Here is a 13,344-nt window from a genome sequence, read left to right as displayed (position 1 = left end):
TAATGGTATGATTCCCAATCCTCTCCTTCAATCCTCCTTCTCCATTGTTTTCCCCAAACAGGTTTCTTAGGACTGAGAGCGATGCTTTAACAGCAAGTCGGTTCATCATTCTCAGTCCACCAAGCCTCATTTAACACTTGTTCAGACCCACTGAGCACATACACAGCTATTTGGCAATCCATAGGTTGCAATAAATCAATCACTGACATTTGTTTACACAGTGTTTGTCCATCATTTGGGCATCATACAGTCTGAAAAGCAAAAAAATATAGATATATACCAAAACCAAACTCTAGAATACTGAATCTAAAGCACAACTTCATAACAGCATATTAGATTTTGATAAACCTCTGATTTTCTGTCTTGAGTATAACTTTCCCCTACTCTTAGACTGATAATCTGTAATGGGAAATGTAAAATAGAAAAAGGACTAAAGTAACAGCTAAGATCATGGAGTTCAACAAAACTCTAAAAGAAAGGTCTAAAACAATGGCATAAAAAGCTCTACACGGCTGCTACGAACTGAAGCTCGCTTTTTCTTTACCTTTTTTTTCACCCAAGTGAACACAAGTCTAAAACAGAACAAAAACAGTCACCATTACTTCTCTATGCCACTGGTTTCACAAAGCGCAGACCAAAGGCAGACAAAGGAGCTAGCGTGCGCTGCATGGCAGGCTTCTGGACGTTTAAAACTCACAGAACTCATACCAGAAACTTTCCGAAACAAAATGATAGAAAAAGAAAATGTCCTTGTTCATCTCTTTTTCCTTTTTCACCATAAAGAAAATCTTAATTCTTTTGAGTTGTTTAATTTTTAAGCTATTTAGAATGATAGGCATTTACTTGATATGTGTTGATTTGAGTCAAAAGAACCCACATTGAAATGGACCACAGGAGAAGTCTTCACAAGCAATCGGATGCAGAAACCTTTTGTTTTTTTTCAACCCGTCTCTTGTCGGAAGATGAGGAAAAAAATGTAAAGTTCTGCAAAGTACCGTTCAGAATTTCATCACCAGAACACCCCAGACTGTGCTGCCATTTGTCTAAATGTCCAGATCGTCATGGGGGCTGAAGTCCACTTCCTTTGCAACTTCATTCCAGTGGTTGGTGGGCTATATCTTATGGTACTTCAGTCATTTATATTCTTTTATTTCATTCCTTCATTCAATCATTCATTCACAGGCTTTAAGAATCGAGCAGGCTTTCTCCTGCAGGCTGAGGAGAAAAGGGACTCCGTTGCTTAGGGGAAACTAGGATCAGAGGTTCCTTCAGTTTAGACCTCAGAGCAAGACCACAAGCCCCCCCGCCCTGGCACATGGAGAGTTCTGTGTTACCCCCATTTGACATCAGAGCAAAGGAGTAGTAAGATTTCAGGCGGGGGACGAGGGTTGAAATTTCAGAGAGTGCTTCTTTTTCATGTCTACATCCATATAAGAAAACAAATTCTTTAGGAGATTCCTCATGCCTCCGAGCAGCACCTCTGCTGATTTATTTTCACTTTGTGCTTGATCCCGTCGTACAGCTCAAAGTTGTAGTTCTCCAACGTCGTGGAAGAGCGCGAGGAAAGCCCGCTGTACGAGCATGTGCAGTACAGGAGCAGGCCGGCACAAACGGCTCCCAGCAGGACGCCCAGCGAGCTCATCACAATGATGGTGAGGAGGATGGGGTCCAGCGTGTACAACCAGGCGTTGTCCTTGTCCTTCTCCGACACCAGCGTCACTGAGGAGGGGTCTATGTCAGAGGACGGGGTGGAGAAAGAGGAAGGCCAGCCTGAGAAAACAAAATCTGGAGACAAAACAGGAAAATTTTGTTCAAAAACATTTGCACATGAGATAAACTCAACCAAGGCAGATAACCTAGTAGACTATGATTCTTACTGAATGTCGTAGAAATCCTGTCAACATTTTGGTTATTTATTTCTAATACTGCAAAAAACTAAAGATGGATTAAAATTTTTACATCAAATCAATTAAACTACTGTGCCTTCCAAAAGTATTTTACCCCCTCAATATTTAAAATGTTGTCACATTAAAACTCCAAACCTTAATGTACTTTATTTAGATTTTATGTGTAGCACAAGGACCTCCTTTTACCACAGTTACATCTACAAGCCTTTTGGGGTCTACCCACATTAACCATCTGGAGACTAAAGTTTTTTTTCGCTCTCCCTGCTAGTATTGCAACAGGTGTTCAATGAGATTTAGGTCTGGACTTCGACTGGGCCATTCTAACACATGGATGTGCTTTGATCTAATCCAGCATTGACCGACCCCTGTACCCATTAGCCGGTGTTCTGCATATTGTGTATGTCCCCCATGGTTGAACACACCTGAATTAAATGAATGGTTCATTACCAGGCCTCTGCAGAAGAGGAGGTAATTCAGTCATTGTCTTAGCAGAGCTGGAACAGGGACACGTCACGCAGGACAAATGGACTGTAGTTGGACACCTCTGATTTAAATTATTCTATTGTAGCTATAGGAAGGGGTGAAAGTAGTTTTAAATTCTTGCCGGTACTTAGGGGCGGAGCTAGAGGGGAGACTGGCGGCATATATGCATGCATATGTATATACAGGGGTTGGACAATGAAACTGAAACACCTGTCATTTTAGTGTGGGAGCCAGTCTTCATTGATTGCACATTGCACCAGTAAGAGCAGAGTGTGAAGGTTCAATTAGCAGGGTAAGAGCACAGTTTTGCTCAAAATATTGAAATGCACACAACATTATGGGTGACATACCAGAGTTCAAAAGAGGACAAATTGTTGGTGCATGTCTTGCTGGCGCATCTGTGACCAAGACAGCAAGTCTTTGTGATGTATCAAGAGCCACGGTATCCAGGGTAATGTCAGCATACCACCAAGAAGGACGAACCACATCCAACAGGATTAACTGTGGACGCAAGAGGAAGCTGTCTGAAAGGGATGTTCGGGTGCTAACCCGGATTGTATCCAAAAAACATAAAACCACGGCTGCCCAAATCACGGCAGAATTAAATGTGCACCTCAACTCTCCTGTTTCCACCAGAACTGTCCGTTAGGAGCTCCACAGGGTCAATATACATGGCCGGGCTGCTATAGCCAAACCTTTGGTTACTCATGCCAATGCCAAACGTCGGTTTCAATGGTGCAAGGAGCGCAAATCTTGGGCTGTGGACAATGTGAAACATGTATTGTTCTCTGATGAGTCCACCTTTACTGTTTTCCCCACATCCGGGAGAGTTAAGGTGTGGAGAAGCCCCAAAGAAGCGTACCACCCAGACTGTTGCATGCCCAGAGTGAAGCATGGGGGTGGATCAGTGATGGTTTGGGCTGCCATATCATGGCATTCCCTTGGCCCAATACTTGTGCTAGATGGGCGCGTCACTGCCAAGGACTACCGAACCATTCTTGAGGACCATGTGCATCCAATGGTTCAAACATTGTATCCTGAAGGCGGTGCCGTGTATCAGGATGACAATGCACCAATACACACAGCAAGACTGGTGAAAGATTGGTTTGATGAACATGAAAGTGAAGTTGAACATCTCCCATGGCCTGCACAGTCACCAGATCTAAATATTATTGAGCCACTTTGGGGTGTTTTGGAGGAGCGAGTCAGGAAACGTTTTCCTCCACCAGTATCACATAGTGACCTTGCCACTATCCTGCAAGAAGAATGGCTTAAAATCCCTCTGACCACTGTGTAGGACTTGTATATGTCATTCCCAAGATGAATTGACGCTGTATTGGCCGCAAAAGGAGGCTCTACACCATACTAATAAATTATTGTGGTCTAAAACCAGGTATTTCAGTTTCATTGTCCAACCCCTATATTTATATATATATATATATATATATATATGTGTGTGTTTGTGTGTTAATGGTTACTCTCATCTGTGGCCCCCTCGAGATCTCTCTCTCTCTCAGCAAAGTCCAAACTCAAACTAATTAAATATATCAATATTTTACTTTACTGTAGGGTCTCTGTATAAGGCAGAAACTAGAACCAATTGAATCAATTGACAATGTAGAATATATATATATATATATATGGATTTTTTATGTCTGTGCACCACCTGTGTAAAATCTCCCCGTCCATTAAATCGAACGCACGATCTCCTTGGCAACCGCTCTATTGTGGAGGTAAGTGCGCATGCGCTCTCGTGCATCGTATATGAAATCTCTGGTCGTGTTTTCGAGCTGTACTGTGTTGCTGTAATTCAGCAAAATAACATTAAACACAACTAGTTTCTCTCCCTTTACTTTTAACTGGGGTATTTAGCAGCGAGCAGACAGACATTAAACGTAACGGTGCTCGTTTTAAACGTTGGACCTTCACAAAAACTTTGAGCTCCGAGGGGAGAAAGCAGGAGCATTGAGGCTCCATCATAGCAGAACTGTTCAGAAACAATTTGGAATGAGGGGAAAAAAAGCTATATTTATAAACAGATTAAGTTGTGTTTTAGACTGCTTATTGGTAGCAGATCTGATCTTCTTTGTGTGCTCATGAATTTTTGCAGCCGTAACTGGTTCTGGATGACGGCTTCATAGCAGACAGCCAGTCTTCCCTCTTCCCGGTACTGTGTACCGGCGCAAAATATTTTAGTGGTACGCAGTACCGGACCGTACCGGCTCACTTTCATCCCTGGCTATAGGTGTATATTTATTGCCCACCCTAGTCTCGTGTCTTTTGCAGCCTCTAACAGGTTTTATTATTGTATTGCCTTCTATTTAGCTCAATTCATCTTCCCTTCAACTTTACCCTGCTGAAGACAAGCATCACAGCCGCATGATGCTTCCACCATCATGCATTACAATGAGGATGGTAAGCTGAGGGTGATGTAAATTCTTGGCTAAGTTTTAAGACTAATCGTCGTCCTGTTGCCAGATGTTCTCGTTGCTCAGCCAATCTGTCAGTTTAGGTTGATGGCCATTCCATACTATTTTCTATTTTAAGATAATTGAAAAGCGCTACATGCGATCCTCAAAGCTTGAGATGATGTTTTATGAACCAACCATGCTTTAAACCTCTCCACAACTTTATCCCTCACCTGTCTGCTGGTTTCCTTTGTCCTTTGATGCTGTTGGTTATCTAATGTTCTCCAAAAAAACCTCTGGGGCCTTCACAGAATGGCTGGAATTATACTGAGATGAAACTAAACATATGATGATTTTATTTAGTATTTCGGCTGTTTCTGAAGGGAGTTGCTTGCACCGGATTTTATTTACAGGTATCAGACTAAAGGGCGACTGTGGCTCAGTAGGAAGAGTAGTTGTCTTGCAATCAGAAGGTTGTGGGTTCGATTCCAGCTTCCTCCTGCCATAGGTCAATGTGCCCTTGGGCAAGGCACTTAACCTCAAGTTGCCTACTGATCTGCGTATTGGTGTGTGAGTGTTAGTGAGTGCAATTGGGTGAATGTGGCTCTAGTGTAAAGCACTTTGAGCGGTCTGTATGACTGGAAAAGCGCTATATAAGTTCAGTCCATTTACCATTTAACTATGCTCTCCTTTGTGTTCTACCACATAAAATTACAATAAAAACACTGAAGTTTGTGGTTGTAATGTGACAAAATCTGAACTGGTTCACGCCGTACAAATACTTTTGAAAGGCTTTACAACTTTACAGAAATACAATGTTTTGCATCATATTTCTGTTAAATGTATGTATAGGCTTTCCGATTAGTGTCGGAACTCCTTTTTAGCGATACAGATCGATGCCTGCTTATCTATTTGGCAAAACAATTATGCAAATATATATTTTTTAACATTTTATGTGATAACCCACACAGGAAAATGTTTCAAACAACCAATAAACAGACACATTTTAGAAGACAAACTCAGAGTATTCTCCTTTAAATGTCTAGGGCCTGGAAAGGCAAGAAATAGTAAGAATTCTGTTATGGTTACAGTCATGTTTTTCTATGTGCAAAGAAGTGAGCTGTCTATTGTGGGTCATTGACACATAAAAAACAAAGACAGAAAAAAAAACTACATGCAGAGAAACCCTTTGAATGCTCTGCAACATTCATCTCCCGTCTGTACAAACTGTCGGACTATTGCCACAGGCTTATTTCTTGTGGAACTGCATGTATAAAGAAGAGCTACAGGCATGCCTCTGCTTACAGAAGTATTTCCATTGAAGTGTCTGGGTGAGACAGACAGTGTAGCCTCTGGCTGTGAGAGGAGAGGGCCTTACCTCCATTGATGTGCTGCTTGTGTTTGAATGCAGGGTCGTTTCCGAAATCTTTAGGCTTCGGATCTGTTACAGAGACAGAAAGAAAAGCAGCATTAATCTCCACCGTCCACTCGCTTACTCGAGAGTTTAAATCATGTAGCGATAGCATCAGTCCATCTCAAATGTTGTCAGCACACACCAGCAACATTTGTAGATGGAAATCGCTCGGGTATATACCCTCACACAGTGAGTGATCTTGTTTAAACGTTTTTGAAGAGATCAAACGACAAATCTCTTCCAAAAACCTATTGTGGTATGTGTTCAGTCTGTCGAGGGAAAAAAAACCCTCACCTGGCATTACTCAAATCTTCAGCCAGATTTCCTGCATAAAGCCAGCCAGTTCCATAAGGTGATAAGTATCAGTGATCTTTTTTATTTGCTTATAAATGAAAAGAAAGTCGTGAGATTGAAAGAGAGTATGAAGATAGGGAGGAGAAAGAGAGATAAGCGGAGAAAAACAGAATCACTTATTGCTTTCCCATTCATCACAATTGGTTTTCCTTTTCATACTAAGCCAGTAAAATTCAACAAACTTAAAAAAAACCTAGTGCTAGGCTTATAAAGCTTTGTAGGCTCAGTTCTGGTTCAGTTTGATTTGAGGAAAACAAAATGGAGCAATATCTGGGCACCTGATAATCATTTATTAGCAACCAAAAGCACTTTATAACCAGTAACTGTAATAACTATTCAGGAGATAGGAGGTGAAAACTTCATTTAGGGATACAGAGCCTCATTTCCTCTGTTAGATAAGGTCATTCATCCATGAGACAAGTTTGGCATCTTCATTTTCTAGATTCAATAAACTGCAAGCTTCAGGTTCTCCTCAAACTGTAAACAGTGTGATTAAAACTTTTAAAGGACACCTGCAGTAATACTTGTTCATGAATGAAATATGAGGTAACCATTTCTATTGTAAAAAAATGTACATCGATATAGAAAGCTGAAGGAAACAAACCCTGCATTAACACATATGTACCTGAACATATTATATCAGATGAGGAGCGTTCATTTTCCCAGTCACAGCATTTTTATTGCTTTTCTGTCATGCATCAATATTTTATATAAGCAAAGTGCAACCAGACAAAGTCCAACACAAGACAATTGCAAACTCTTTTCTCACACAAATAACAGAAGAATGTGCAAATAAATGTTATTTTTAGCTGGTGGGCTAATAACAGTGTGTTTTGTATTGCTAATGTCAAAAGGGTAAAAAGTTATGAAGGTCACAGATTTCATAGTAATTTGGGGCTTTAAGGACTTAAATATCTCATAAAAGGTTGTGCCTAAACAACTTTTTTGTTTTTTTACAGAATTTAGTTCATTTAAATGGTTTGGTTTGCTGGCACAGGCTTGGCTTTTAAGCATACAAATTTTTATTATAGTTGAGGTCAGGACAACCTTCCTTTATCTAATGTAAAAACAATTTGTTGTTTGAGATCATTGTCCGAATAGACATGTTGGAAGTTCTAACGTTTAGCTGTTGATCTGAGGTGATTTTAGTCAAAGTAAAATGATTTTTCAAAAAACCTATTTAAAGTTCTTCTGCAATTTTTTGTTTGCTACATAATTCCATATGTGTTCATTCGCTAATATTCAACCAGAAAAATGTTACAAACTTGCTGATGGCTACCCAGCATGTGTTGTCAAATAGAAGACGTCTTGTTTCCATAATCAATAAAGCTGTTTATTCTACAATCATTCCACTTTGAGAAAATAATGATTAAAATAAAAGATTAAAAGCCTAAAATAAACACGACAATCATGCACATGAGTGTTTTTAAACAACAGACAAGAACTGAGTAAAAATGGCTGAGTTAAAAGAAACAATCAGGTTAGAAGACATAAAATGAAACTTCAAAATGTAACCAGTAACCAGCGATTAAAACAGCAGGAAGGATAACTTATGCTCCAAAATGGCAGATTGATTTCTTAGAGGTAATATAACTGCTGTGGCTGAAGCCCGAGTGGGTCATAAGAACAGCTTACTGATTTAATACCTTTCCCATTTAACGTGAGCCTAAACAGGACACAGCTTTAATTAGTTTCAAATTAGTTTAAACTCTTTAGACCTTGTTTTAGACCTTGTTAGTCTTCTTTTAACCAAAGAAAACCAGCCCATTAATAAATAAACCCAAAAAGTAAAAAAGATGACCATTTTAAACTTATCACTCAAAAATCACCTCATCATATTTGAATTTCAAAAACATCTCAGTTGTTTGTACCTCAGTGTGTAACTTCACACAGTAAAAAAATAGAATAAAGCTAGGGGAAAAGGGAGCTAAATAAGATGATTTAGAAATATTTAGTTAACTTGACATCATTAAGATTTACAACAAGTAAAGTCAGTACTATGTCATTTTAGTAAAGATAAAGGTATTTATCTAAGTTATTTAACACATTTTAAAAGTTTATGGTCAGACAAGATTGATAAAATTAGCTGTTTGGGCAAAGTCAATGTGATGATTTCAAATCTAAGACTGCAGCTGTTTGACATGGTGGAGGTAGTATCATGCTGAGGGCCTGTTTCACTGGCAGTGAGATAGTTGCATTAAAGAGTGGACTGAGTGATTAAGTAAGAGAACTGTATTTAAATTATCCAACTTTACATCAATCAATGGATGGCCATTTAAACTAGTCACAACTGGTTTTTCCAACAAGAAATACTCACAACTAACTGGTTAAATTGACAAAGTTCAGCATTAAATCAAGACATTCAGCAGTACCTTGACTATTTTTTTAAATCCAGGATATATATTTTTCTAATATTATATCTTTTTAATAATTAGGTGAAATCCAGGATCATTGTCCTGCTAATCATGTTTATTTCTCCAGCTAATGAAAAAACACTGGTTAAGATGTTCAAGAACAATCCAGGAACCACAGACGCTCCATGAACTGGAACTTGTTAGAACACTAAAACGCAACTAGTCTAAAACATGAGCACTACCCTTGATTATTTCAGCAAATAAGACACTATTTATCCAACTTATTTGTCTTGTTATAAACACTATACCTTTTCAAAATCTTCCTAAAATCTCTTCTTGTTCTAAAACTAAAGTTTTTTTGTCTTGGGCAGAAGAAGCGTCCCTCTCTGAGCTCCAAATCTCTGTTGCCTTTGATCAAATAAATCCACCGCCGGCCTCAACAAAACATTAAATCAGTTACGGGAGATGGCAAAAACAGAGCAAGGGAAAAAGGAGCTTGGACAGTCTTTAGATGACCGTCAAACACTGTCTAATGATGCTGGCTTAAAGCCCTAAGGCTAGAATCCAGAGAAGAATTATCACATGGATCTGAAGGGTGATTAAAACTCCCTCTAGCCCCATTTTTCTCCTCTCTTCAATTAGTAAAGAGAAAAATAAAAAAGGGGGCCTTTTTTCATTCAGGCAGAAATGGGGATGGCTCTTTGCCACCGTTGCTTGTTCAAGCAGAAGCCTGAGGACCTGTTAGAGTGCTCGCACTGATAATATTTCTCTGGGAAAAAAAAGAGAAGGAGAAGGAAAGGGAAGAAAAAATATAGATGCCTTGGAGGATAGAAATGCTTACTGCAAGGTTTTATGAATGCAACAGACTCCATTAACTAATTAGGAATATTAAAGGGCTTCAAAGTAGTTCATGATGGAGGAAAGTGAGGCTGATTTAAAAGCTCCCAGTGAATGGTTTTCCAAATCTTTTAAAACGTTTGATACAGTGAGGACGAATGAAAAGAGAAAAGTGCATGGGTAGCACAGCGTAAATATGGTCATATATCACTTCTCAGTTTGAATTTGGACTCTCATTGATTAGGTTATGGCACCAGGATGCTGGAATGAGTCATATAATCATGTAAATCATACACAAGTTGATAGAAATTGAAGAAAGGGGAGCTGGGGAGGTACTTAATGGATATGCAAGCACAAAATAACTAAAATACTTGTGGACTGAAGCACAAAACGGCATTATGTGAGATGCAGTACGATGAAATTAGTCAATACAGAGAATAACTAATGTATAAAACAATGATTTAACCAACTGCTTTTGGGAGCTTGGTGAAAATCTGAATAATGTGCTCTCACTGATGCATATTGGAGTATTTGGCTTGCGTGCAATACATAAAATGCCTTCCAAAAGTATTTGTACCCCTTTGAACTTTTCCACATACATTAACCTATTTAATTAATATATATATAATTGCTTATACGACAGACCACCTACCAATGACCTAACTAAAAACCAATACATATTCAAGACAAATCATTCATAAAAAAAAAATTACAACTGTTTTGCTAAAGCTGTTGTTAAAATTGTTAAGGTTATGAATCCAAATTAAGAATGTTATGGAAATCATTCCAAACATAGGAAGCATAAGTAGTTTTTTAAACCTAGAAACTATCAAAAGAACCTTTTCTGAAGACCAGGTGTTATACACTGCTCAACTGCACTTCTGGCTGCTGTTTTGGTCACTTTTGAATGTTGGTGGTGCTTTCACACTCGTGGTAGCATGAGACGGACTCTACAACCTACACAAGTGGCTCAGGTAGTGCATCTCATCCAGGATGGCACATCAATGCGAGCTGTGGCAAGGTTTGCTGTGTCTGTCAGCGTAGTGTCCAGAGCCTGGAGGCGCTACCAGGAGACAGGCCAGTACACCAGGAGACGTGGAGGAGGCCGTAGGAGGGCAACAACCCAGCAGCAGGACCGCTACCTCCGCCTTTGTGCAAGGAGGAACAGGAGGAGCACTGCCAGAGCCCTGCAAAATGACCTCCAGCAGGCCACAAATGTGCATGTGTCTGCACAAACGGTTAGAAACCGACTCCATGAGGATGGTATGAGGGCCCGACGTCTACAAATGGGGGTCGTGCTCACAGCCCAACACCGTGCAGGACGCTTGGCATTTGCCAGAGAACACCAGGATTGGGAAATTCGCCACTGGCGCCCTGTGCTCTTCACAGATGAAAGCAGGTTCACACTGAGCACATGTGACAGACGTGACAGAGTCTGGAGACACCGTGGAGAGCGATCTGCTGCCTGCAACATCCTTCAGCATGACCGGTTTGGCAGTGGGTCAGTAATGGTGTGGGGTGGCATTTCTTTGGAGGGCACGTGGAGGCCACACACAATACTTTATTTGACTTGTTTTAAGGACATTACATCAAAGTTGGATCAGCCTGTAGTGTGTTTTTCCACTTTAATTTTGTGAGTGACTCCAAATCCAGGCCTCCGTTGGTTAATAAATTTGATTTCCATTGATGATTTTTGTGTGATTTTGTTGTCAGCACATTCAACTTTGTACAGAACAAAGTATTTAATGAGAATATTTAATTCATTCAAATCTAGGACGTGATAACTGAGTGTTCCCTTTATTTTTTTGAGCAGTGTATATACTGAAAGCCATGTCTAATTATGAAATGAAAAGAAAACCATGCAGGTGCATGATAAGCTGGTTTTAAATGCAGGGCTCCCTCAGGGTTGTGTTTTATTTCCTGTTTTTTGCATATACCAACAGCAGTTCCTGCAACAGTGAAGCAATGTCACTTTTTAAATATGCACATGGTGCTGGTAGCTCAAATGACTGGCTGAGATGCTCTGCGCCGGTACCACCAGAAAGTTGACAACTTTGTCAAAGCTTTTATTGACAATTTTGTGGAATTGAATGTCACAAAGACCAAAGAGTTGTGCTGCGGGGACAGAGATAGAGATGCCAGGTCATCTCTCTTTCAGCCACTTAGCATCCAGGGCCAGTAGGTGGAGCAGGTGGAGTCTCTTAGATACCTTGGGATACAAACTGACATCTGTTGTACTTTTAAAAAGCACATCTCCACCTGCTGAGAAACCTGCAATCTTTTAATTTCAAGAACATTTTAACACTGGTTAATAAATCACATTGAATCTGTCATCCCTTTAAACATTTTCTCCTGGTAAAACTTTCTCATGTTGAAACAAAACCAGTGTCCTGGATCACAAACCATGCCAGCAAAATATTCGGTTCACCCCTAACCCTTTCTTTCCGAACTGCACAGCCGCTCTGTAATCAGGAAGACCACCCTGATGCCCTCCATCACTCATTTTAGCTGCTCCCATTAGGCAGACGTTTAAAGTCCCTCTAAAGTCAGTTACAAAAAGTAGTTTATTTAGTTTGATGTATCCACCTTGAACACTTTAAAATAAGAACCGTATTTTTACACAGTTTTAACAGTCCCCTTTTATGTGTTTTAATGTGCTTTTCACGTTTTGAAGTGTTTATTGTATTTGAGTCACAGGAATATCGTTCTTGGAGCCCTGTCAAAGGAAAACCTCTGTCACAGATGAAAAACTATTTTATTCTATTCTATTCTATTTGTGGTTTTTAAATTCAAAATTAAAATCAGAAAAGTGTAGCCCTTGCTGATGCAATGCCTCCCCACAACATGATGCTGCCACCACATTGCATCGGTGTGGATGGTACGTTCATGTAAATTTAGTTTTCCTCCACACTCATCATTTTGTGTCAACCAAAATGTTTAATTATGGTCTCATCTGACCAGAGCATCTTTTTCCCTGTGTTGTGTCCTCTACATGGCTTCTTTTAAGAACATTTTTTTTCTTGCCACTCTTCCATAAAGGTCATTTTGTGGACTGCATGACTATTGGTTGTCCACTCAAAAGATTTCCCCACCTGAGGAGCGGATCTCATTGCGTTACAGTTGATTGAAATTACACTCAGATGTACTGTTTACTAAGAAGGTGACTTATGAAGGCGTTTCGTTGCACTAATAGGAATCAGATTAAAGGGAGCTGAACAGATATACAGGTCACATGTTTTTTAAAATTTTTTATTCATATAAAAAAAAGAAATCCATGTCTTTTTTTTCTCTTCCACATGACAATTATGAGCTACTGTGTGTTGGTCTATCATAAATATCCACAGTATGCCTGTGATTGCAATGTGACAAAAAGTCAAAAAGTCAAAAGGTGTGAATACTTTTGCAAGGCAAGCACTGCGTCATGCCTGCCTTCGTCATTTCGTTGGTTATCCCAAAAGACTTCTTTCATCTAGTCTTGTGTTTGAAACGACCTGCCCTCCATCTTCAATCTAATCCCCCAACCTGCCTTCCCGTTAGCCTTCCTCTCAGAGTAAAAAAAAAACAAAAAACCTATCTTTAGAAAGAGT

At 39.7% G+C, this 13,344-nt stretch overlaps 1 protein-coding gene across 2 annotated transcripts in view; it reads right to left on the bottom strand.

The window, feature by feature from the left end:
• Positions 1–287: 287 nt before the first annotated feature.
• The window catches only part of LOC124871265 (neuropilin-2-like), a 137,165-nt gene continuing 124,108 nt past the window's right edge, over positions 288–13,344 (bottom strand). For both annotated transcript variants that reach the window (XM_047370442.1, XM_047370443.1), the window contains 2 exons: positions 6,177–6,239; positions 288–1,785 (listed from right to left, as the gene is read on the bottom strand). In XM_047370442.1, coding sequence (XP_047226398.1) covers positions 1,460–1,785; positions 6,177–6,239 — 389 coding nt within the window. In that variant the 3' untranslated portion in view covers positions 288–1,459. The remainder of the gene's footprint in view (positions 1,786–6,176; positions 6,240–13,344) is intronic.

This window comes from Girardinichthys multiradiatus, chromosome 7, assembly GCF_021462225.1.
Source record: "Girardinichthys multiradiatus isolate DD_20200921_A chromosome 7, DD_fGirMul_XY1, whole genome shotgun sequence".
Lineage (NCBI taxonomy): Eukaryota > Metazoa > Chordata > Actinopteri > Cyprinodontiformes > Goodeidae > Girardinichthys > Girardinichthys multiradiatus.
This window is presented reverse-complemented; position numbering and strand designations above follow the sequence as displayed.